General features: G+C 40.9%; 4 protein-coding genes across 5 annotated transcripts in view; 2 read left to right on the forward strand and 2 right to left on the reverse strand.

The window, feature by feature from the left end:
- Nucleotides 1–6: 6 nt before the first annotated feature.
- prkrip1 (PRKR interacting protein 1) lies at nt 7–644 on the reverse strand. The gene has a single exon (XM_032542877.1). The coding sequence runs from the start codon at nt 591–593 to the stop codon at nt 21–23; it is 573 nt and encodes a 190-aa protein (XP_032398768.1). The 5' UTR covers nt 594–644; the 3' UTR covers nt 7–20.
- Nucleotides 645–956: 312 nt separating this feature from the next.
- Nucleotides 957–3,400, forward strand: glrx5 (glutaredoxin 5 homolog (S. cerevisiae)). Its single transcript, XM_032542878.1, has 2 exons — nt 957–1,343; nt 3,053–3,400. Exons 1-2 carry the CDS (start codon nt 1,046–1,048, stop codon nt 3,223–3,225), a joined length of 471 nt encoding a protein of 156 aa, XP_032398769.1. The 5' UTR covers nt 957–1,045; the 3' UTR covers nt 3,226–3,400.
- A 3,488-nt stretch (nt 3,401–6,888) lies between these two features.
- On the reverse strand, nt 6,889–17,818 carry ints9 (integrator complex subunit 9). Its single transcript, XM_032542847.1, has 17 exons — nt 17,337–17,818; nt 16,829–16,956; nt 16,659–16,719; nt 16,404–16,466; nt 15,717–15,856; nt 15,172–15,258; nt 14,734–14,854; nt 13,871–14,005; nt 13,535–13,646; nt 13,178–13,358; nt 12,297–12,357; nt 11,632–11,803; nt 11,399–11,523; nt 9,022–9,189; nt 8,625–8,723; nt 8,402–8,539; nt 6,889–7,280 (listed from the first exon to the last, which is right to left on the reverse strand). Exons 1-17 carry the CDS (start codon nt 17,343–17,345, stop codon nt 7,104–7,106), a joined length of 1,977 nt encoding a protein of 658 aa, XP_032398738.1. The 5' UTR covers nt 17,346–17,818; the 3' UTR covers nt 6,889–7,103.
- A 99-nt stretch (nt 17,819–17,917) lies between these two features.
- pla2g7 (phospholipase A2, group VII (platelet-activating factor acetylhydrolase, plasma)) overlaps nt 17,918–22,075 on the forward strand; it is a 12,103-nt gene continuing 7,945 nt past the window's right edge. The window contains exons 1-4 of one of the 2 annotated variants that reach the window (XM_032542855.1): nt 17,918–18,082; nt 19,135–19,262; nt 20,345–20,495; nt 21,855–21,948. In XM_032542855.1, the coding sequence (XP_032398746.1) occupies nt 19,167–19,262; nt 20,345–20,495; nt 21,855–21,948 (341 nt within the window). In that variant the 5' untranslated portion in view covers nt 17,918–18,082; nt 19,135–19,166. Of the gene's footprint in view, nt 18,243–19,134; nt 19,263–20,344; nt 20,496–21,854; nt 21,949–22,075 lie in introns of both variants that reach the window. The other variant, XM_032542854.1, reaches the window with a different exon arrangement.

Below are 22,075 nucleotides of genomic sequence, written 5' to 3' on the forward strand. Positions count from 1 at the left end.
GGGTAGTCTCCCTGCGGGATTTATTTCTTCCCCATGATGAAGCTAGGAGCCTCGGCATCATCGTCAGCCTCCTTTTCCCCTTCGTCTTCTTCGCTGCTGGCTGTGCTCTTCTCGGCGGCGTCTTCGTCGTCGTCGTTCTTGTTTTTGGACTCTAGCTTTGCCTTCTTGGCCATCTCCTTTTTCTTCTTCAACTTTTCCCGCTTCTTCCTGCGCTTCGCCGTTCTCTCATCTGCTGCCTTTTTGTTTTGCTCCACCTTTTCCAGATAATGGTCGTCTTCGTCGAGCTTATCTGCTATCTTGTCCAGAAAGTCCTGCCTCTGATACTCTCTGCGTCGGAGGTGCCGGTAAACATGGAACTCCCCGCTGCCTGCCCCCGCGCTGGAGCCCATCACATCTCGGACGAACTCCGGCGGAGCCCGCGGGTTCCATTCTTTCGGCCGGTCCGGGATGGGAGCGGGCTTATCCGGGTTTCGCATTAACCTCTCCAACTTCAGACGCTGTTCCTCCGCAGGAGTTTTGGCAATTATCAGAGGCTGTGCCTCTTTTCCTCCAGGTTTCCCCGGCTTGTTATTCTTTTGTGTGTGCGCCGCCATCTTTCAAACCGCTGTCGTCTTGCCTCTTCCTCCTTGCTCAGGTCGCCCCGGAAGTTTTTGAGGGTTTCGTAACCTGGAAATAATTATTTTACTCATATATTTTTAATATTGTTTTTTAAATTTTATATATATATATATACATATATATAATTTGATTAGTTATATAATAGTGGTTGTGTGGGTCTTACTATATTTTATATTATATTGACGCGACACGAATAGCAGTCCTTGTTTAGGTAACTAATGTAATTGACATGTGGCTCTATCAATGGCAGAATTTGTTTGGGCGCATCTGTCCAATCAACGGTCACGTCCCGCCCCTTTTGTGCGTTAAGTGTGTGTTGACGACCGACAGACTGGTTTTACTCTTACTCCGGCTCGTCCAGAAGCAGGTTAGGCAACTGCAACGACAGTTTTATCTCCTCGTATAAAGAAAGAATTGACCAAAGAACATGAACAGTTTAATTCGATCCACTGCGAGGTGTCTTCGGCAGGGGGCGGCGGTCTATCTTCCCAGGCAGGCCGACGGACGCGTGTGGTCGGCCTCGGCCCGGTTCCTGTGCGCGTCAGCGGACCTCCAAAAAGACCTTGGTGAGATGGTCAAGAAGGACAAAGTGGTGGTGTTTATGAAGGGGACGCCGGCTCAGCCCATGTGTGGCTTCAGTAATGCCGTGGTTCAGATCCTCCGGATGCATGGGGTGGACGACTATGCTTCGTACAACGTATTAGAGGACTCCGAGCTCAGAGAAGGTCAGTAAACTGAGATAACCCGTTAATGTCACGACCGCAACAAGTTGTCATGGAACTTGTAACTTTTAGCTAACCTTATTTGTAATTGCCAGTGGAAGTGGTGGACAATTTGTACAAAATGGTTGATCTCAGTTAATTGAAAAAACTGTCGTTTTCAAACCAACCATACCTATCAGCCTTTTGTCATCCGCCCTCTCTAACTAGTTTTTGGAGATTTCCAAGTGTTAAGTTTTATCAGTGCTCAGCAGCAGGACCAACGGGTGTGGTCCAAACATCATACCATCAATATGGACAGGTCTGTCTTTTACAGCTGCTCCAGCCATAACTGGAACCCTTGTGTGTCTTAGAACAATGACAGAACATGTGGTAAGGAACAAGGAAATGTTTGTTTGTTTTTTGTTTGGGTTTTCTTCAGCCCTGCCCTTTTTAATGGGATTTTCTCAATTGAGGCTTATGATGCAACAGCAGTGCATTGCTAAGCAATGACCTATAAATCACCCAGAATCCACTTGGTGTGGGGTTCAAATTGGGGCAGGGCATTATAGCCTATTGTGGCACATAAATACCTCCAATACAGACATTTTACTTAATTAGATAAAGTGTAGTTGAAACTGAGAATGAGATGAGTGTGTAAGAATACAAGACTACAAAACTCAATTAAGTATATATGTAACAGGAAAAATCTTGACTTGGGGGTGTTTGCACATTACTCCTGGTACTGACTCTGGAGGCGCCCCAGATAAATTAGCCTAAATGAACTACTTTGGTTGTGTAACGTATTTGTAGCAGCTCACTACCAAGTCAAACCAGATACAAACCATGTATTGCTCCTATTAAGTTGGCTGGATCTAGGTTTTATTTTGATGTAACTGGTTATTATAGTGTCAAGTAAATTGATCTTCATGTGTAAAATAAATATTGTACACTGTATATATAACCCTGTGGAGTGCTACTTTAAAGCTTGTATCGAAACATTAGGTACTTAACATTTTAGTAGCTCTGCACACTTTAAAATCCTACTGTACACACTCTTACTAGGCAACACACTCTGACGGCATCATCATCAAACAATTATTATTTACATGTATGCTAGTTGAAAATTTTATTTATTGCTATTATCAATCAAAACTAATATATTAATACACAGGCTACCAAATAGTGTGTGTCCAGTCTAAAGCTGAGCCATGTGAACACTTAACATTTTATTGTGGCAGTATCTTTTAGGGCTGCATAATATCGTTTTCACAATATCAACTGGCACATCGCAAAAGGCTGTGTGTTAATATCAGTAGAAAACTGCACTTTTGTTCAATACTTTCAATAAAAGAATGTGGGACATGATTTCCTTTCATTTTTTTCAAATTCAACAAGCAATCAGTGGTAGTTTAGCTGAATACTAAAAGCAGCAGAAATGCCAAACCGAGTAAACTTTAAAATCTGATTATTTATTGCAAGTAATAGCATTATGGAGATATTAAACGTTATTGCATAATTTCCTCATGACGTGAAGTTTGAGTTTCTGTCACAAAAAGCAGTCAAACACAAACATCCCTGGGGGTTTAGAACAGAATATGTAACTGTTTTTTGACAGAAATGTACTTACAGTAAATTATCATATGTTAGCACTTCTCCCATTATTGTCTTACACCTTACACAATATTGATTTTAATTAATTTCTGACTGACACCAACGTCATCTTCCTTCTACAGGAGTTAAGACCTTCTCCAACTGGCCCACGATCCCTCAGGTGTACTTCAGCGGCGAGTTTGTGGGGGGCTGCGACATCCTGCTCCAGATGCACCAGAACGGAGATCTGGTGGAGGAGTTGAAGAAGCTGGGCATCAGCTCTGCACTGCTGGAGGCTGAGAAAGAGTCCAAGTAGAGGGAGAGGATGAACTTCAAACAGCTGACAGGACAGAGGACACATTTATCAGGTTTTATCCCCCCCCCCCTCCCACCCCTCAGATGATCACAAATAAATCAACTCTCTAGGCAGCCATGGGCAAAATTAACTCACCCTTCTGGCCAATAAGGCACAGCAAGAGTGCAGATGAAAATACCACATCCAAGCAAGTGTTGGTGGCAGCACTGTATCTTACGTCATGGACGTTATGGCTGCTTATTCTCTTCTAAATGTTCACAAATCATTTACCTGACAGATGAGGACTTTAATCTAGGAAGAAATAAAGGGTGGACCACGTCTTCCAGGAGTCCAAAATCAGTTTGAGCTAACGCTCTACCCACATTTCTCAGTATCGTAAAACAAGTTGCAAACACAATAATGACAAATCTTCATTTGACGTGGCTACACTGCTTATTTATTCTGGGATAGTGGTTTTGGTTTTCATCAGCTCCTGAAAAAATGATCTCTCTGTGTAGCTGCTAAATGCTCCACTATGTCCCCCATCTAGTAGCTGGTTGTGTATTTCTGTTGGGCAGGTAGCTTCCACTGGGTTTAATGGGAGTTTTTCTGTTGTTGCTGATAGCTGCAGCCCAAATTGAACCTAAACAGTTTAGTTTGGAGCCCAAAAAACCCTCAAACAGTGAGCTGAAAGATGCTATGAACCTCTATGTGTGCGCTGGAAAAGGGTGATAATTCTCTGTGGGTTCATTGTGGCAGCTTTAATATTTCCAAAAACAATTGATCTTTCCTCTGGATTTTCTATGTTTTGATTACTTTTCTATCATATTGCGATTCGCCAGTTTCTGTACACTAAATATTTCAAACCCAACTCAATGGCAGCGTAGCTGTTGGAATCACAGGCTTTTTGTGGCGAATTGTGTTGAACGTCTAACTGCTCAAGACATCATTTCACATCCAGGTTGGACTTCTACTGCCAGAGGGAGACCGTTGGGTTCCCTCCCTGGGTTTTAAATCAGTTTACACAAGACTGGTGTCAAACCTCTACCACCTTGCCCTCTAAAAGCCCTGCTACCTCTACCCACACCCCCCCCAAAGCCACAGTCTGTGTAAGACCAAATGAGCCTCAGGGTGCACCAAGTTAACGCTGCTTGGGACCCACCAGGGAAAGATGCCATCATACTTAAAGCTTCCAAATACACTGCCTGTAGCTACAGTATAGTAAGAAGGAAAAACAAAGAAGGGACAATACTGTTGATGCATCAGGGATTAATAAAGCTGATGTGGGGTCGTTACAATGTACATGTTTAGTTTAATATCTGGTCAATAAAAATAAGAAATTAACATCAGGTGAATGACATCTGTTTAATTTATGGACCAAGCCTCAGTGCTCAGTAACACACATGCACTGTCCGTAGAACTGATGGGCCCGACACTATTATCCCCTTTTTGTTTATCCTGCCCGGAATCACAAAACAAAATGTGTCCCCTCTGTTTTAATGTCTACGCCCGCTGAAACGCAACAAACCTACCGTGCTACTTTTTCCTAAAGACAAAATATATTTGGACTAACGGAAGCAGCTATATAAATAAAGAGCGTTGCGTCTGTCCAAGTCTGTGGTATTTATCTATCAAAGGAAAATAGTTTTGTTAGACGGGTGGGGATTTTTGTTTTGCCTCACTGAGAATCCCTGACCTTTATCAATGTTTCCTGCTGCACTCTGTTGTAATATCAAAACAATGGGCATGTAGTCCACTAAGATATTGTACATTGAAAGCATATTAAATGTATTTTAGCTGCATGTATACCAATTAAATATTTTGTGACACAAATAACAAGTTGGACAAGTGGAGTTATTTATGTGTGTGTGTGTGTGTGAGAAACTGCAGTTGAAGTTACCACACAAATTGTGATTGGGACCAAAGGAGTTTAGTAATCAAGTAAATCTCCAGATAAGGGTGCTAACAGTGTCCACTCTAATTTGGCTGACATGTCTAAGTTTCAGGCTAATACACCAGATCATGCTCAGTGTTTCCTTTGGAATTTTTTTTAGCAGTGGGGGCAGGTCTGTCTGAACAACAGATTGCCTGGTCACACAGAGACATTTTCAGTTGGGATTGAAGTGTATTTTTTGAGGAACTATAGGGCATTAAACATCTACTGGTCTAGACGATGAATTTTACAAGAAATTCCTCTAGGGGAAACCAAAACCCAAATGACTAGATCTATAAACTATTACCATTTTTTTTTATCTTATATTATATTACACTGACTAACTTACCATTGCAATGTTTCCAGATGTTTGATATCAGGACGTCAAATGCTGTCCAATTAGAACGGACCCTCGGCGGTGACGTTTTTGGTGGAGCTGTTCATTTAATAGTCGACTTGGAAGAAAGCAAACATTTTGACAATGTACTACATCAACACAACAGTATGTGGAGTTCAACTGGGTGGGCCCATTTAACACTACTTGTTAAATTGCAATGTGAGTGGCAGCCAACGGGGGGTGCATTATGTCTGCAGGATCATTTAAAAGGCAATTGCGACTACATTGCACGTTCAGTATCTATCCACAATTACAAAACATAACCAGGTCGGTCAATACCCATTGTTTTCATTGTCAACCAGTCAATTATTTGGCTTACTCTAAAATGCCATTACCAAACCCAAGGTGCCGTCTTCAATTGTCTCGTTTTAGCTGACCTGTCCGACAGCCAAACATATTTGGTTACTTAGCATATAAGACTGGAACCGGTGAACATTTTGTATTTTAGCTTACAAAAACCTTTTCAATTGTTACTTTACGTTGTTACTGATGAATTGTTTCACCTATTTTAAATATGAATCAAGTAGTACAATGTATCTTCTTACTATTGTAATTTCCCCTTGTGGGACTAATAGAGGATGCATAATTATTATTATAATGTAACGTACCAAGCTATAGAAATACTTTAAGTCTTCAAATGGCTTTAGCAGCACCCATTGATTACACCACACTGTTTCCAATGCTGAAACCTCCACCAACCAGCTGTTTGACAGGCTGGTTTTCACAGCAGACACTTTGACTTGGCAAGCACAGGTGTTAATAGCAATGGCTTCATTCTACTGAAACGTCCCAGAAAGGGAATACTAGGACCCTGACACTGAAGCAGCTAAATCATCTTCAGCCATCATTCATTTTAGTATTTATACCTGTGCTTTTTGTACTGTGACATGTGAAACTGTCCTGTTTGAAATAATTAAGAAAAGGCCTATTATTGTTTTATAGAGGTCCCTTGTTGTAAGAAAGGCCATCCTTAGAACATTTTGTTAAAAAACTGATCCTACCTTTTTAAATTCAGAGCTTGTAGATAAATCAATTCTGGAAACTTGCAACATCTTCAGCTGATGAGTTGATCAAACTGAAATGAGAGCTGAATTACATTTAAGAAGTGGTTGAAAATGGCCATTTAACTTTTCATTTTTTAGAGAATGAAGTTGGATAATGTGAATGCAAATGCCATTTAGGGGATACATCCCAGAGGAATTTACAGTAAATGGTTTTGACATTTCTCTGAATTTCTAGTCTTACTTCCTCCTTTGGAAAACACCAGCTAATAATCTCTGCGGTTTCATGTACAGTATGTGTTTAACTATATTACAGTTTCCTAAATGTAAAAATTGCAGAGATGAAAAGCCCATTGAGATGATCTCAAACATGTTTGAGAAACTTTTAATACAAAATACTATTTTACAAAATAGAACTGGACTTTTACTACAGTAAAACTACTGTAACTGCAGTTAATGAAGTGAGGACACAGTCCAGCTCACGGCTCTTTGTCTTTGCTTCATCTTTTTCTGCTCGCCACAGACCAATGAAGCAGAAATCCTAAAAACTACCAATAAAGGATTCAGGTCAGAGTTTCTGCAGGAAGCGCAGCACCAGGTCTCGCAGTGTGGTACGCAGCGGCTCGTTGTTGTCGCAGACAATGTGTGTCCCGTCCTCCTCCAGCTGGATCAGTGTGTCCTCTGCCTGCAGGTGCAGAATGTGTCCGTCCGTCGTCTCCTCCACTTTCACCTCTGTAATACCGTGCTGCAGGGGGGCGATAAATGCACAAAACATATTATGGCAATAAACCCTTCTCTGATTCTGAATCCAGTTTTAATAGATGTTCTGCTTGCCATTCAGCAATGGACACAAAAAGGCCTGTGTTAAGTATCATAAAAAATTTTTTTTTTAAGTTATGGTCGTCTGTGGTAAAACCCCTAGTCTCTGCAATAAAAAAGAACTAATAATCCCAGCAATGTTATGCATGAGGAGACTGTAATTTCAGATGGGATGAGATTTAAGGCTGCAATCATCTCCTTTGGGAATCCTAAAGCCACAGGGAATGAGGGAGCAATGACAAGGAGGCAAAGTAAAGGTGGGGGGGGGGGGGGGGGTGGGGGGGGGGGGGGGGGGAGGGGGGGGGGGGGGGGGACTCGATATAGAGTAGGTGTAGTGATATTTTCCGTGGCAATAATGTATCGGTGCACTGATGCAAAGTATCAATCTTTTAATATATAAATTGCACATAAAAAGTCCAATTTTTGGTACTAGAATAATAAAATTGCTTTTTCAGTCTGCTAGATCAGGGGTTCCCAAAACTTTCAGCCCACGACCCCCAAAGTAACGGTGCAAGTTACTTGCAACCCCCCCACTATAAACAGATATAAACATTGCGCGCAACCGCGCACGCACTATAGGCGTGAAAATCAAAAGAGCTGTTCCCTTTTTAGTTATTTGCTTGGTTTTATTTTAAATTTAGCCACTAGTTTTATCTTGTGTTAAAATCATGGCTAACATATGCTATTTCTAATCGTTTTTAAATTTTTATTTTATTTCTGGAAATCAACTTGCGACCCCCCTGTGGGTCCCGACCTCCACTTTGGGAATCACTGTGCTAGATGGTACAGTTTCTAGTGAGAAATGTATCTTTTTAGATAAAGCAGATATTGACTAAGACTTTCTATGGGAACAAATTTGAATTTAGAAAAAAGGTCAAATAAATTAAAATGTATCCAAAAATATCGCAATATGTTTAAAATTGTAATAATATTGTGTTGTGGGGCCTCAGGTGATTCCCACCACTAGAGCAAAGAAGAAACAAATGTAACTGCTGGCTGTTATAAAAACGGCATCAAGGCTCCAACGGATGTCAGAAGGTTTCGTACCTTTTGCAGTGTGACCAGGAAAGCTTCCAGGGGCACAGCTCCACTCAGCAGGGGTTTCGGGGCCAGCACTACTGGAGGCTCCTCCATTACCCGTTTCCTCTTCTTGCTGGGAGGCGCTGGAGGGGGTTTGGGCACCGACTGGCAACACGGGAAAAGTTAAGCAATGGTGTCCATATTCACACATTCATTTACATGTTTTGAGGCACATTCCCACAAGACTCACCTGTAGTGTGTGTTTGTTGTCCTTGGAGTGCAGCACTGCAGACACAGTTGCCATGGAAACGCCAGGTTTAATCTCAGAGGGCACCAGCGAGTTGGCCAACTAAGAAAGGAAGACTTAGACTTTTAGGCTTAAAAATTGGCCACCTGCGCTCTGACAGGAGTGAATACATATTTCCATAGAAGATTTCAATCTTGAATTCTGACAGGTTTGGATACACCATATGTCATCGTCTCCTACCAACACATGAGAATTTATAATAATAAATGAACACATGAGAATTTAATATGCACTTACTGTATGTTTCCAAAGGTACTGATTTATTCAACACTGTCAACTGAATCTATTAGGTCCTTTTTAACCAGACAATTGTCATGATTTCCAGCCTGGTGAGACTCACCTCAGGCAGTATGTAGACCCGCTCATAGCGGCGTCTGAAGGGCAGGTTGAGAACAGAGCAGCGCCTGTAGGGCATGGGAGGGGGCTGCAGCTCCAGCATCAGATCAGAGCGGTGGGACTGGGTCAGGGGAGGCTGGGTGTACTGCTCCGGACACACCACATGGAGGGGCTGCAGGAGGGACAGACAGGAGACAATGATCAGCTTCATACAGATGGCTGAAACAGACAGTTGTGTTCTTTAACCGCCTAATTTAGCACAAGTAGCCTTTATATTTCACAACTACGGTTTTCTGTCAGATCCCTTATAGATCTTGACGTTCCCATCCGCACTTGAAGACAGCTTCGTTTCCCAGAATAGACAAGCTAGACAGATCGACTGTGCTTTGTTGTTTGGCAAACATTCAGCTTTTACCCATACTCCAGACAGTTCAGTGTAATTGTTTCATGTTTTAAAACTTTCTTCTGGTAGCAATAGAGGCATTTAGGTTTCCTTTTTCCTGTACGGGACTCTCGCAGCGCCTCAAAACACACCGACAAGTCTGATCGGCGGTTCTATGATTGGCCACCGCAGCGTGACATTGAGTTGCATTTCTCCAAAAGGTAAGTTGGGCTCAACTTCTAGCCACAAGCCCACTGCGTTTTTTTGCGTGTCCTCCCTGCGGCAAACCCCTCCACACCCCACCGCGGCCTACACTCACTACCCAGAAACACCTGCGTTTTTGCCACATCATCCAACAGCCGACGCAAGTTGTGTGAATGCCCACTTACACACATGACTTGCTGTGCCACGTTCTGGACTGAGCCTTCTTTATTGAAGATAGACAGGACTAAAGGAGGGTTTAAATTAAGGCTGCATAAGGAGTTACACTTCTCAAAACTGTTGCTAGTCAATGGCAGTACAGGAGAAAGGGACTAAGTTACGTTGCACCATGAGAAAAAAAGGCAATAAAATAAATAACTTCCACTGCTGCAGAACAAAATATGAACAACTAAATATTTGTTGAAGATGAAGATGAAATTGAAAGCCTGCATCACATTAACTAAGAGATGGAGGACTCTTTCAGCCTAATGAAGTTTCTTTTGAGGCATGTGGAGGCCTCTGAGACTAGTAGAGCTGCAAAGATTAATCCATTAGTCAAGTATTAAATGAATCGCCAACTATTTTGGCGATTCCACTAGTGGACTTGTTTGGTTGACTACATGAGGAGCTTTGATACAATTACATCCAACAAGAATAATAGGGTCAACGGAATCACTTGCAATTAAACCATCTATTTTCCTCCCAGGACTGTTCCGTTTTCCCTCCTGCTCTGCCCTGAGTGCCGTATAATAATAAAAATATTGTATCTTGTTTGGGCTTCATTTGTTTGCTTGCTAAATTGTTTACACTCTCCCGTTCTACCCACAGGACTTCTGACTCTGACTGGTTATTTGCTTGTTGAACTGTTCTCTTTACCTGTGTTCCGTGTAAAGAAACCACCCGAGGCAGCCCTTACGTAGCTAGACAATCAGGATAATTTTCCAGTCATTATGTCACTCTATTTGCCAGTTCTTAACCTCATCTTTAAAAAAAACAATGTTCCCTCTACAAACTCCCTGTTATTGCAGGTGTCATCCATTTCCTGCTTATTTGAGTCAGACTTCACATTCATTCCACGCATCAATAAAGTCGTTCAGTGCTGTTTTGTCTATATCAAAACACTCCTTCATCAAAATAGCCTAGGGAAGGAAGTTGTTTTGGTGTAACGTGTACATTCAAAAGTTGATTTAGTCATGCAACAGAAAACTCTGATTGGACAGATAGTCTAGCTAGCTGTCTGGATTTACCCTGCAGAGATCTGAGGAGCAGTTAACCATAGTCCTCAGAAATCAACCAGAGTTTAGAACGGCAACCCAATGAAAGTGGAAGGTAACGGAATCTGGCCTAAAAAGAGCGACATGCGGTGAAACATCCGGCTTTACATGAACAATCCCGGAATTGGAACGTTGTGGATATAGACTTAGGTTTACTGCAACTCTCTTCTAACTGGCACCGACCAGAAATCACTCCGCCTCCAGCTCCAGGTGGTCCAGAACTCAGCAGCCTGTCTAACCACCGGTTTTAACAGACAACATTACATCACTCCAATCCTAGCTGCACTTTACTGGCTCCATGTCCAAGCTTGTAAGGGGCTAGCCCCCAACTAGATCATCAAAATGCTCACCACAAATGAGCCTGTTAGCAGCCTCAGATCCCCAGGCGGGGCCTTTTGTAACCGTTCCAGAGTTGAGAATCCAAAACCAGAGGTGATCTCCACCAGTAATTGGTAGAGGAAAAACAGTGCTAACAGTACATCTGTGAATGTCTTGGTAACATGACAAAAAAGTGTTGACCGCACCTGGACTTCCTTGAGCAGCTTAGAGACTTGGTGGAAGTTGAGCCGCGTGTCAATGGGACAGTAAACACACTTCATTGCCAGCGGCTGGTAGGGAGCCAAGGCATCCAGGTAGGAAAAGTCTGGCTCTGGTGGTAGGAAAGAAAAGTCACAGAGGCTTGTAGAAGCTTTTACTTTACATTTCCCTTCATGTCTAGGGTATAATATGAGAGTGTTTGTAATGCAGCTGAAGTTACCAGTAAAGATGATGGTGTTGAGGCTGGATTTGCCCCACAGCTCCATGAAATGAACCACGTCGCCGAAGCGCAGAGAGGGGTGACCGGTGAACACCACACACGGCTGACGGAACTCACTGCTGAAGTCCCCATGGATACTGGGGTAGTGCTTCAGCTTGTTGGTTTGGATCAACTGAAAACAACACGGGAGTTGTAAAAATGAAGTCTACATTATCGTGCACCTGTGCATATTCTCTTGCCAGCTCAAGACATCAATAAAAAAGCCAAAGCCAGCATCCAGCAGAGCATGAATTAAGCTGCTTTTCAACCACTTTGACTGTGACCATGGCCATTTGTGCTGTGAAGAGTACACACAAACACGATGATGATTCACTGAGGATGACTTTCCTAACAAATCACCATCTTCTGATTTTGATTCAAAAAGTTTCCCGAATGTAAAATACTGTTCCAGTGCAAAGGCTGATTAATAATAATGTGGGAAGGAAAACATATGGATTTTTGACATTTATTACTAGGCACTGACCTTTAATATAATTAGGGGAATTCTGATTGCATGGTAATTTTGGTGCTCATTTGCTAGAAGAAAATCAGTATTTCTGAATATCCACTACGTCTAAAATGCAGTGCTGTTCTTCACTGGTACGAGACACAGCAGCAGGACTCACCTCTGCATGAGGGAATGGAGGCTCTGGAAGATAAACCTTTGATTGCTTGTTGTGGCAAAGCCTAAAAAGGGAAAAAAAATGTTACTCTAATCAGAATATCCCAGAATGAGCCTGGGGAACAAGCAGAAGGTGGCTAAGAACAAGTATGGTATCATGTGACAACAACTCTCAACCGAAAGGTTTGCACTGCATCAACATTGTGAGATAGGGCATGGCTTGGCTCTGCGCTCTCCGAGTGCCTTTCTAATTTACAATTGGTTTTTGACTGTATTTACATGCTTTAAACTAACATTAAAATCAAGTGAAAACCCAACAGTTTTACAGCAATAACATTTTTCTGCAATGCACCAGTTTGGCAGAAAGATATCATTCGGCACTGTTCTGCTGCTGCAGCCAACAACAGTGAATGTTTGACACTAACCAACCCTGATATGGGCTGTTGCATCTGAACTGTTTTGAATGTATAATAAATCACAGGCAAAAAATGAAGCTCTCGTGTTATCTTAATCCATCATATTTGTATCATTTTCTTTTCTTTCATTGACTGTTTCCTTTCTAGGTACTGTACTTTGGCAGATGTCTATTCTACCTAGTCCTGGGCGCCTCCCTAGGGAGGTGTTCCAGGCACGTCCAGCTGGGAGGAGGCCTCGGGGAAGACCCAGGATTAGATGGAGAGATTATATCTCCAACCTGGCCTGGGAACGCCTCGGGTTCCTCCAGTCGGAGCTGGTTGATGTGGCTCGGGAAAGGGAAGTCTGGGGTCTCCTACTGGAGCTGCTGCCCCCACGACACGATACCGGATAAGCGGATAAAGATTGATGGATGGTACTGTACTATAGCAGATGTCTATTCTATTTCATTTTTAACAAACCGCTCCTCACCACTCGGCGAAGATCTGAGAGAACTCCAATGAGCTGTTGGCGACGGGCGAGATGAAGTAGAAGGGCGTGGTCCCCAGGTTGGCGCTCTCGATGAACTGGTACAAACACTCCAGCAGGTCATATATCACCCCCGACGAGTAGCACGGCACTAGCACATTTCCTCCAGCTCGAATTGTCATGGCTACAGGCAAAGATTAATAATACTAATAAATACATTAGAACATTCAGAATCAGCAGAGACAATGCAATTTACTAGCTATATACACACATATTCATTTACAGAACATAAAAATATTGAAACATCTTCAAACTTTAACACAGTTTACATTTAACATTATCCGTTACATTTGAACCTACCAAGGTTGCTGCAGAATTCTCCCAGCATGCCGTCTGGGTTGGCGGTGGGCATCTGGGTGAGTCCCGTCAGAATCAGAACATCGCTGTTCTTAAGGGAGCTTTGGTCCATCGGCTGGGAGAAGAGAAGAAGAAATATTTTATAATATCATCAGTGACGGTGCCAATATCCACTTTTTGATGATCATGATTATGTGTATATTAATATGTAGTATTTGTAAATGCAAATACATACATGTGGAGTCAGGTGAAATATTAGCATCACATACTTGCCCATTGCAGTTTTTTTTCAGGCCCTGTGTGTAATTTCATCTAGCGTCAGGCCTGTTTTAGACCTACCTGTGGATGTGTGGTGAGGAGGGATGAACCCGACACATAGGCGACTTTCTCATGATGAGACTGGATGATCCAGTTGGAGCTCCCCAATGAGTAACCAGAGCTCAACGGGGAGACCTGTACAGCTCCAAACAGCTCCTTGAGACAAAAAGAAGTAAGAGAACACAGAAAAACAGAAAAGGACAGATATAGGTAATTTAGTAGAATGTAGAAGCAGAATAATAATCCTGCAGTCCCAGCAGAAGAAAGGATCCTGCATGAGCCCAACATAAACACTCTATTAAAAAAAATAAACCACACTATTTTCTTAGGGCAGGGACAATACGCTTTTGTCCTGATTCAATTCTTTTGCAATACATGGGTGCCAATTCGATTTGTATTGCAATTTTCATTTATCGCTATTCTAGAAATTACAGTATTGAGGGTTGCTATTTTTAATTTTCCATCTAAAGTAAATAATACACTTCTGAAGCAAGATATATCATAAGAGATTTCTAAAAACAAATTGTTTTCTAAAGAGAAAGCACATCACATGTCAGTCAGTCTGACATTTATTTCATTTGTAAAGAAGTACATAACATGGATTTTCTGTACATTCTGCTCTTGGTCATTTTTGCTGGAGACAGATATGATGTAGTCGCCATCGGCGGTATAAAATAAACAGAAAATATTTAGGAAAATCGTCAAAAAAATGTATTCTAGAGAAAAAAAGAATAGATTCTAAAAAATCACAGTGCATGTGATTTTTCCATTTTTTTCCCCCTCACCCCCTCTTTCCCCTGTAGTGTTACTAAAACATAAGCAGAATGTATTCTATGTATTATGTCTACACTGTGCAGTCATTTTAAGAGAAAATAGGTTCTTACCACTTTCTGTGAGTAACCCACAAGCTGCACTTTGCTGAGCGCCGAGTTGACCTCCTGCATGCTGTAGCTTCGTTTCCACGTCCACACATCTACGGCATCCTTCAGCGGCCCAGGGAGCATCCTAATATCATCACATGAATCACAAACGATATGTTAAATGCATCTGTTGAAACGTCACTGAAAGTAAAAGGAAACAGCGTAATATAAAGATGCAGATTAAAACCAAAGCAGGAAAAGATCAACAGAGAGACAAGAAAAACAAAGTACTAAAGCTACAAGATTGTGTTTAGTACGTCAATGTGTTTGATTTTAAAATAATGGGAAATAACATTTTATTTAAAAAAATACATTGAAATAATTATTAATGAATAACAGCACCCACAGATACTATTCTTTTTCTATGTTCTCTGGGTTTTCCCCCCCCAACAGTTCTCCTACCTTTGTATTTCCTTATTTTTCCAGCAGGTGGCAGATTGCGCTTTGGGAACTCTCTCCATGAAGTTCACCAGTTCCTCCATCAATAGTCTGAGGAGAATAACAGAAACCACAGGCAATGTTGTATGGTTTCCAATACAACATAAATTAAGCCATTCCGCATAATTCTTCAAAATTATTATTGTTATTTTTTTAAATAACTAATTTAAATTGAAGGTTGTTTAAGACTTATGGCTACGGGGCGACCTCTAGCTCACCCAACAGAGTGTGTGCCCCATGTAGACTAAGTCCTTGGCAGTGGCCCGGGTTCAAATCCGACCCGCAGCCTTTTGCTGCATGTCGTCCCCCCTCTCTCTCCCCCTTCCTGTCTTAAAGCTATCCTATCCTATCAATTAAAGGCCATAAAAAACAATCTGATGAAAAAATGAGACCTATGGCTATCCATTTTTACCATGATAAAAATGAAAAACACAAAAGAAAAACATGCATATTTCCAACGTATTTCCTAAAACAATATGAGGAAGTTGAAGTTCCTTGTATCTTCTTACCTGCCAATCTGCAGGGTGGGTTCTGTAGCATACACCGTCCCAGTGAAGCCTGTGTGTTCAGTGATGTAGGGCAGGGCCATCATACAGTGGTAGTTGGAGATCAGGATGACATCAATGGTAGATAGATCCAGCAGTTCTCTCTGTAGTTAAAATAAAATGGGAAAGCTAGTTTATTTAGACCAAATATATATATATATATATATTATTATTATTTTCAGCAGAGTATATATTGTAACTTGCATTTGAATTATGTGGAAGTAATAATAATAATAAATGTGGCAAAAGTAGTCAGGAAAGGTGAATAGAAAGTTTGAGCTGGTACGTGCTGGTGTAGTCACGAAGTCAAAATGAAACCTATTGGGTGCCTAGATAGCTCAGTTGGTGGACCGGGTGCCCGTTTACAGTATAGGGGTTTACTCCTCAACACAGCGGACTCGGGTTCAACTCTGCCCTTTGCTGCATGTCATCCCTTTCTCTCTCCCATTTCATGTCTTCAGCTGTCCTGTCATAGGCCAAAGAATGCCACCAAAAAATAATCTTTAAAATAATAATAAAATGAAACCTACTGATGAACACAACTAAACCAGGCAGGCTAATCTCTTGGCTCCCCTGTCCTCAACATTAATTTGAAGCATTTCACTGATGTCTTAAGTAAGACAATATGTGTCTGGCAGCTGAGTTTACTACCTCAGGGAGACAGAATTCTGGCTGTGAGTCCACAAACACTCTTCCTGCACACTCCTTTAGCTCCTGGAAAGATGGAAAGAAGTAGTTGGTTTACTTTTGTAGCCCTTTTGTCACAGACGCATCTTAATGCATATACACCTAATAAACCGAAACGATTTTAGGTTGTCACACAAAGTAACAATCAAACACAAGTTGAAGTTCAGATACAGGTGAAATGCTTGGTGAATCAAATAAAACAGAAACAGCTTTTTATACCTTCTCCAAGTTAATTGTTCCATCCTTAGAGACCCAACTAGGTAGCTTGGAGAGTCTTGGGCTGGAATGAACAAAAGAAGAAAAAGTGATCATTTAGAATAAATCCACCACCCATAAATGAATGAATGAATAAATCTATGAAGCCTCTACCACTGATGCCAGTGACTTACCTGTGCACGAGAGGAAGGGGCAGGAAGTTGAGGACAGAGGTGGTGTCCAGCCCACAGTCCAACATGATAGTGGTGGATTTAAACTTGAGGACATTGCAAGGCAATGTAGGATGACCAGACAGACAATACTGAGATAAGGGAGGAAAGAAATGAGAGAAACACGTGGAAACATTACTGTGACAACAACACATGACAGATACAGAGCAAAAGCTGGATAGTAGGCATCCCATTTAACAGGCAGAGTCTGTAGGTCACACACAGTCTCATTGCAAGAACAAAATGCTATCACTGGGGACTGCACACACACTACATAGTTCATATAGCATAACGTATCGGTTAGCTGCCTAGTTAACAACAGTGGATGAGACAGAACCAGACCGGGCTATTAGCTGCTAAGCTAACAGAGTAAGGTTATCCGAGGTATCCTGAAACGATTTAGTAACGTATTTTTATCGTCAGCCGGGGATGACTTGATTACAGTAATTATGCAACTAGTCTGTTAACTCACCAATTTCATGTTCAACCCTGATAAATTAGTTATATTTAGTCGACTCCGCTAAAACGGCATCCCTCTCCAATGTATTTCGGGACTCCGTTGGCTTTGTGTCTATGACTTTTGACCACTACTGCCCTCTATAGAGACGGAGTGTTTCTTAAACAACAGCACAGCTGCTACAGGTAGGCCAAATGCGCCAAATAGTGAACAAAAAAGCACGCTTTAGTTTGTAACTACCCTGAAAGGAGCACTGTGCCTCACGAAAATATCTGCCAAAGCGTCAATAATTGTTGTCAACAAATGCACGTGCCTATAGAGCGCATGCCTGTCAGTTGCGTTCCTGGGCTCTAACTAGAGCCATATGTAGACAAAGTTAACCCAGTTTTATGAGGGAGTTTGGACGACAAGAATAAAGACGCCAATACTGTGACTATTCTGATAATATGAGCTTGGTGGCAAGTCCTTTACTATTTGCTATATAGGTTGAATAAACTTGTATTACATTTACGTGGGAAGTTGTTTTTAGACAGCCAGTTTGGTGACGACTACGACGTGCGGCGTCGTGACCAAACATTTTCTATTGACTATTCTGGTTTAGCCCCTCCCATGCTAATAGTGGCTCGTCACAACAAACACCTAACCCAAACCACTCCCAAGTGACATACCGGTGCATTTATCTAAGAAATTCAAATTAGCTACATGGCCATGTTGCGAAACCAATGTAGTAACATTGATACATAACAGCTTCCGTATCTCCGGTAGGTCTCGTCTTTTGTGAAATAGTTATATTAAGGTTTTTGTGGCTAACAGCTAACGTCGGTTAAACAGAATATTTCGCTTATGAACTGAGGTCGATGTTGTATCATGGAGGATTTGTACAGTTATTTACCTTAGTCAAAAGGACTTGGGCAAGGGCAGGTAGGGGTTGAAACATCTCATTTTCAATGATAGCGTAAATACACCATTCTTTAACAGCTAAATAGCTAGTTGAAAACAGCTGTTAACGCTCGGTTGTTACCCTGAGAAGTGCACTTCGGCACGCACTCACGTCAGTGATTATTAACCCCCGGAGTCCGTAATGTTCAGGTTTCTGGCCTAATCACTAATCGGTTAACCTTACGCCATTAACTAGACCCAGCACGTGAACAGTTCCATGACACGTATTAGCAAAAATCTGGGTCTTGTTCATACTTAATCAAACGTGGTGTTTACACTCAATATTATTAAAAAGACATGAAGATAACAGCATACTTGTTAGTTGACAACAATACACTATAATGTCTCATTCATTAACAAAGGTTAATGAACAACATACAACATACTAATAATGTGGGGGAAAGGGACAAAAGCATTTTGATACTGTTCAATCAATGAACAGTTGCACATTTAGTTTCCCCATCCTGTATATAGTCAAATATTTGTTCTTATATTTTTTATTCCTATTATTATTTCATGTAAATTGTATGTATGTATATTGTATCCTAGCATTTCATTTATATTTATATTCTGTGCTGTGTGACTGATGTATGTTTGCTGCTGTAACACCATAATTTCCCATTTCTTTGGGATCAATAAATATCTATCTATCTATTTATCTATCTATGACGTGTTCAAATTGGAGCTGTATTAATTCTGCTGAAATTAGAAGTTTCTATGAGCATTTAGCTGTACAGAAATAGTCGGATTACCTGTTTGTTTTTTTGCCAAGTCATGTTGTCCCTGCCATGACTGTGCACCTTGATAGGTTACTGCCACTGCTTCCTGTCAAGCATGACTGTTTCATTTTAACAAGCGTCTCTGTCTTTGACAGACAAGAGGAGGTACACACTCGGTTTCTTCGCCATGGGGAACTCCTGCAGTAATCATCTTGGGATCCCTCCAGCCAAGGGCCCCAATGCCGTGGGCTGCACCGACTTCATGATGGACCACACTGCACAGGTAAACGATTAATCGTTTTCAAAAAGGGATCGGAAGGAGCGCGATTAATCAAATGTGCAATATTTTGTCAAATGTTTGGTGCAATATTTAGTTTCTTTTTTTATTCCTCTTCATTATTATATTTACTGTTTTTCATAAACTAAATGCTGGAATAACGTTGCATAACACCGATTGTTTGCTAAAATGTCCGATTGTCAGTGGATTTGATTTAGTTTTACTTTATTTAACATTATCATAGAAGGTGCCTTAAATAGATGCTGCTATTGAACTGAGGCATATCAGACATTTCAGTTCACAGGCAAGTACGGATATTTCTTATTGGAATTATTTTTTTGTTAATTTAACTTTAGCTTTTGTGATCAATGTTCCGTGTTCAATGTTCCATGCTTATTAAAAGAAAAACACGTATTGCCGGCACTTCATATCTATGTTCTGATCCTTACATGAGAATATAGAGCAGTTTTGAAGTCGTTTCATGTTAAAATGCTCCATGACGTGTTTAATCTGTAACATGGTTAATATTCAACTTTATCTAAAATTGCGAATCGTAATCACAATATCTGGCAGAAAAATCGCAAGTCAATCCCCCCCCCCCCAAATTGTTCAGCCCTAGTTAAAGCACGAGCACACATCCAACCACAAAGCATATGTTAATTTGGTCTGTACGTGTAAATATGTAACTTTTGATCTAGATAGATGCATGATGAATTTGCTATGCTTTGAATGGGAATGACTGTATGTAATGAAGCAGAGGCCTTCCTTTCCCTAAATAAAATAGTGACAAATTAGAAGAAGTAACCCAGAATATCAGCAAAAAAAGGAAGAAACAAAACATTCTTATTGGGAACATGAAAAATATGTTTTATCTAGAATTCTACTGAATTTCAGCACTGCTTAAAGCCACCGTACATTAAAAAGTTCAGCGTGAGAAAGAGGCACAAAAACACATAATCACACATGTTTTGTGAACAGGATATTTGCGACATACAGACGATAGTTACTATTTTTGTGCTTAATTCTGCATTGATGTTATTATCAGCTTATTCTACTTTTTTTCTCTCTTCTGTGTGTCTGGCTAACAGGGCAGCTTCTTCCGGCTTTACTATCCATGTCAAACAACTGAAAAAGCAGAAAGACCAGACTGGGTACCGTGCAAGGAGTATTTTAACGGTCTAACGGACTTCATGAACATCAACAGGACTTTCGGTGAAAAGATTTTCAACTACCTCTTTGGTAATTTGACTTCAATTCATAACAAACGTACAAATGTATTTCAAATGTGTTTTAAACCTCTTTCCTCTACCATACCATACTATTGTTATTCTGTTTTTATTATTATTCCGTGCGTTTTTTGTCTCTCCGTAACTTCTGCATACTTTCAGCTATTTAAACCATTCGACTTACAATTCTCAGCTCTTTCAGCAGATGATGAGACTTCTTCAGCCTTTTTTTCCTGCTATTTATACTTTTTCAAATATTAAGCTTTTAAACATTTTATTTTAACATTAAAGTCAATGAGAGCAAGCTTCAAATCCTTCAAATCTTCTTCTGCTCCCCAAATTTTCAGGGCCTTCATACTTTCAAATACAGACGTGGTTTAAAACTTTAAAATGTTCACAAAATATTCAGCGATCAGGCTATATCTTTATATGTATATCTCAAAGTGAAACATTTGACAGTTTTTGTGAAAAAGCAGTTTAAGTATAGTGTATATTTTAGGATTTTTCTGCATTTATAATGAGTGTGTACACTCACACACAAAGATAGACACGCACAGAGAGACAGATAGACACACACAAACACACAGATAGAAAGACACACACACACACACAAACAGATAGATAGACACACACACAGAGACAAATATATATATATATATATATATATATATATATGACCATGTATAGCTTATCGGACAGATAATGTAGTGGTGGCGCACTGGTTATGACAAATACCTTTTGTGTGGGAGACCCGGGTTTGATTCCTACAGTGACACCTCACCAATGTACACTCACCTATAAGATTATTAGGAACACCATACTAATACTGTGTTTGACCCCCTTTCGCCTTCAGAACTGCCTTAATTCTACGTGGCATTGATTCAACAAGGTGCTGAAAGCATTCTTTAGAAATGTTGGCCCATATTGATAGGATAGCATCTTGCAGTTGATGGAGATTTGTGGGATAAGGCTGTAACTAACGAAGATTAATTGGTCAATTATATTTGCGATTAATCAATGTGGATATTAAGTTAATTGTCTTGAAGAAGTGAAGGAACCAATAGATGTTCACATTTGGAGCTGGAATTAGAAAATGCTGTTCAAATGACTCTAACCGAGTTTCAAAATAGCTGCTGATTTATTTAAACGTTGACGACTTATCAATTAATCTTCGTAGCTCTACTTAGAAACTTGACTGGGCCATGACATTTGTATTTGGAAACCAGCAGTGGCCTGAACGGTGCCTGAATCTACAACAGCATGCTTTGGGGAATGGTCATCGAAAGTCTCCATAACGTCTTGTAAACTGACGAAAATTGTACAAAAACGTAGTGCTTTTAAAAGCTTTTTTTGTCATTTCTTTTTGTTCCAGGGTCCTTCAAGATTCCAGCCGCCTTGGATGCTCCGTTTAAATCAAATGCCAAATGTCCTGTAATCATCTTCTCCCATGGCCTTGGAGCTTTTAGGTATACACTGTATACACCTTCTAACACTGATCCAGTACTAACCAGGGCCGATTCTAGGATCAGGCCTTTAGGGGGCTCAGCCATAATGACAATGTGACACGGATACAGTGCCTTGCAAAGGTGCCCC

This window comes from Etheostoma spectabile, chromosome 18, assembly GCF_008692095.1.
Source record: "Etheostoma spectabile isolate EspeVRDwgs_2016 chromosome 18, UIUC_Espe_1.0, whole genome shotgun sequence".
Lineage (NCBI taxonomy): Eukaryota > Metazoa > Chordata > Actinopteri > Perciformes > Percidae > Etheostoma > Etheostoma spectabile.

Coding starts and splice junctions, on each gene's coding strand:
- prkrip1 (XM_032542877.1), bottom strand. CDS start 593: ATGGCGGCGCACACACAAAAGAATAACAAGCCGGGGAAACCTGGAGGA.
- glrx5 (XM_032542878.1), top strand. CDS start 1,046: ATGAACAGTTTAATTCGATCCACTGCGAGGTGTCTTCGGCAGGGGGCG. Junction 1,344..3,052: donor GGACTCCGAGCTCAGAGAAG/GTCAGTAAACTG, acceptor TTCCTTCTACAG/GAGTTAAGACCTTCTCCAAC.
- ints9 (XM_032542847.1), bottom strand. Junction 16,720..16,828: donor CCCCTTCCTCTCGTGCACAG/GTAAGTCACTGG, acceptor TGTTCATTCCAG/CCCAAGACTCTCCAAGCTAC. Junction 14,855..15,171: donor AAAAATAAGGAAATACAAAG/GTAGGAGAACTG, acceptor TGATGATATTAG/GATGCTCCCTGGGCCGCTGA.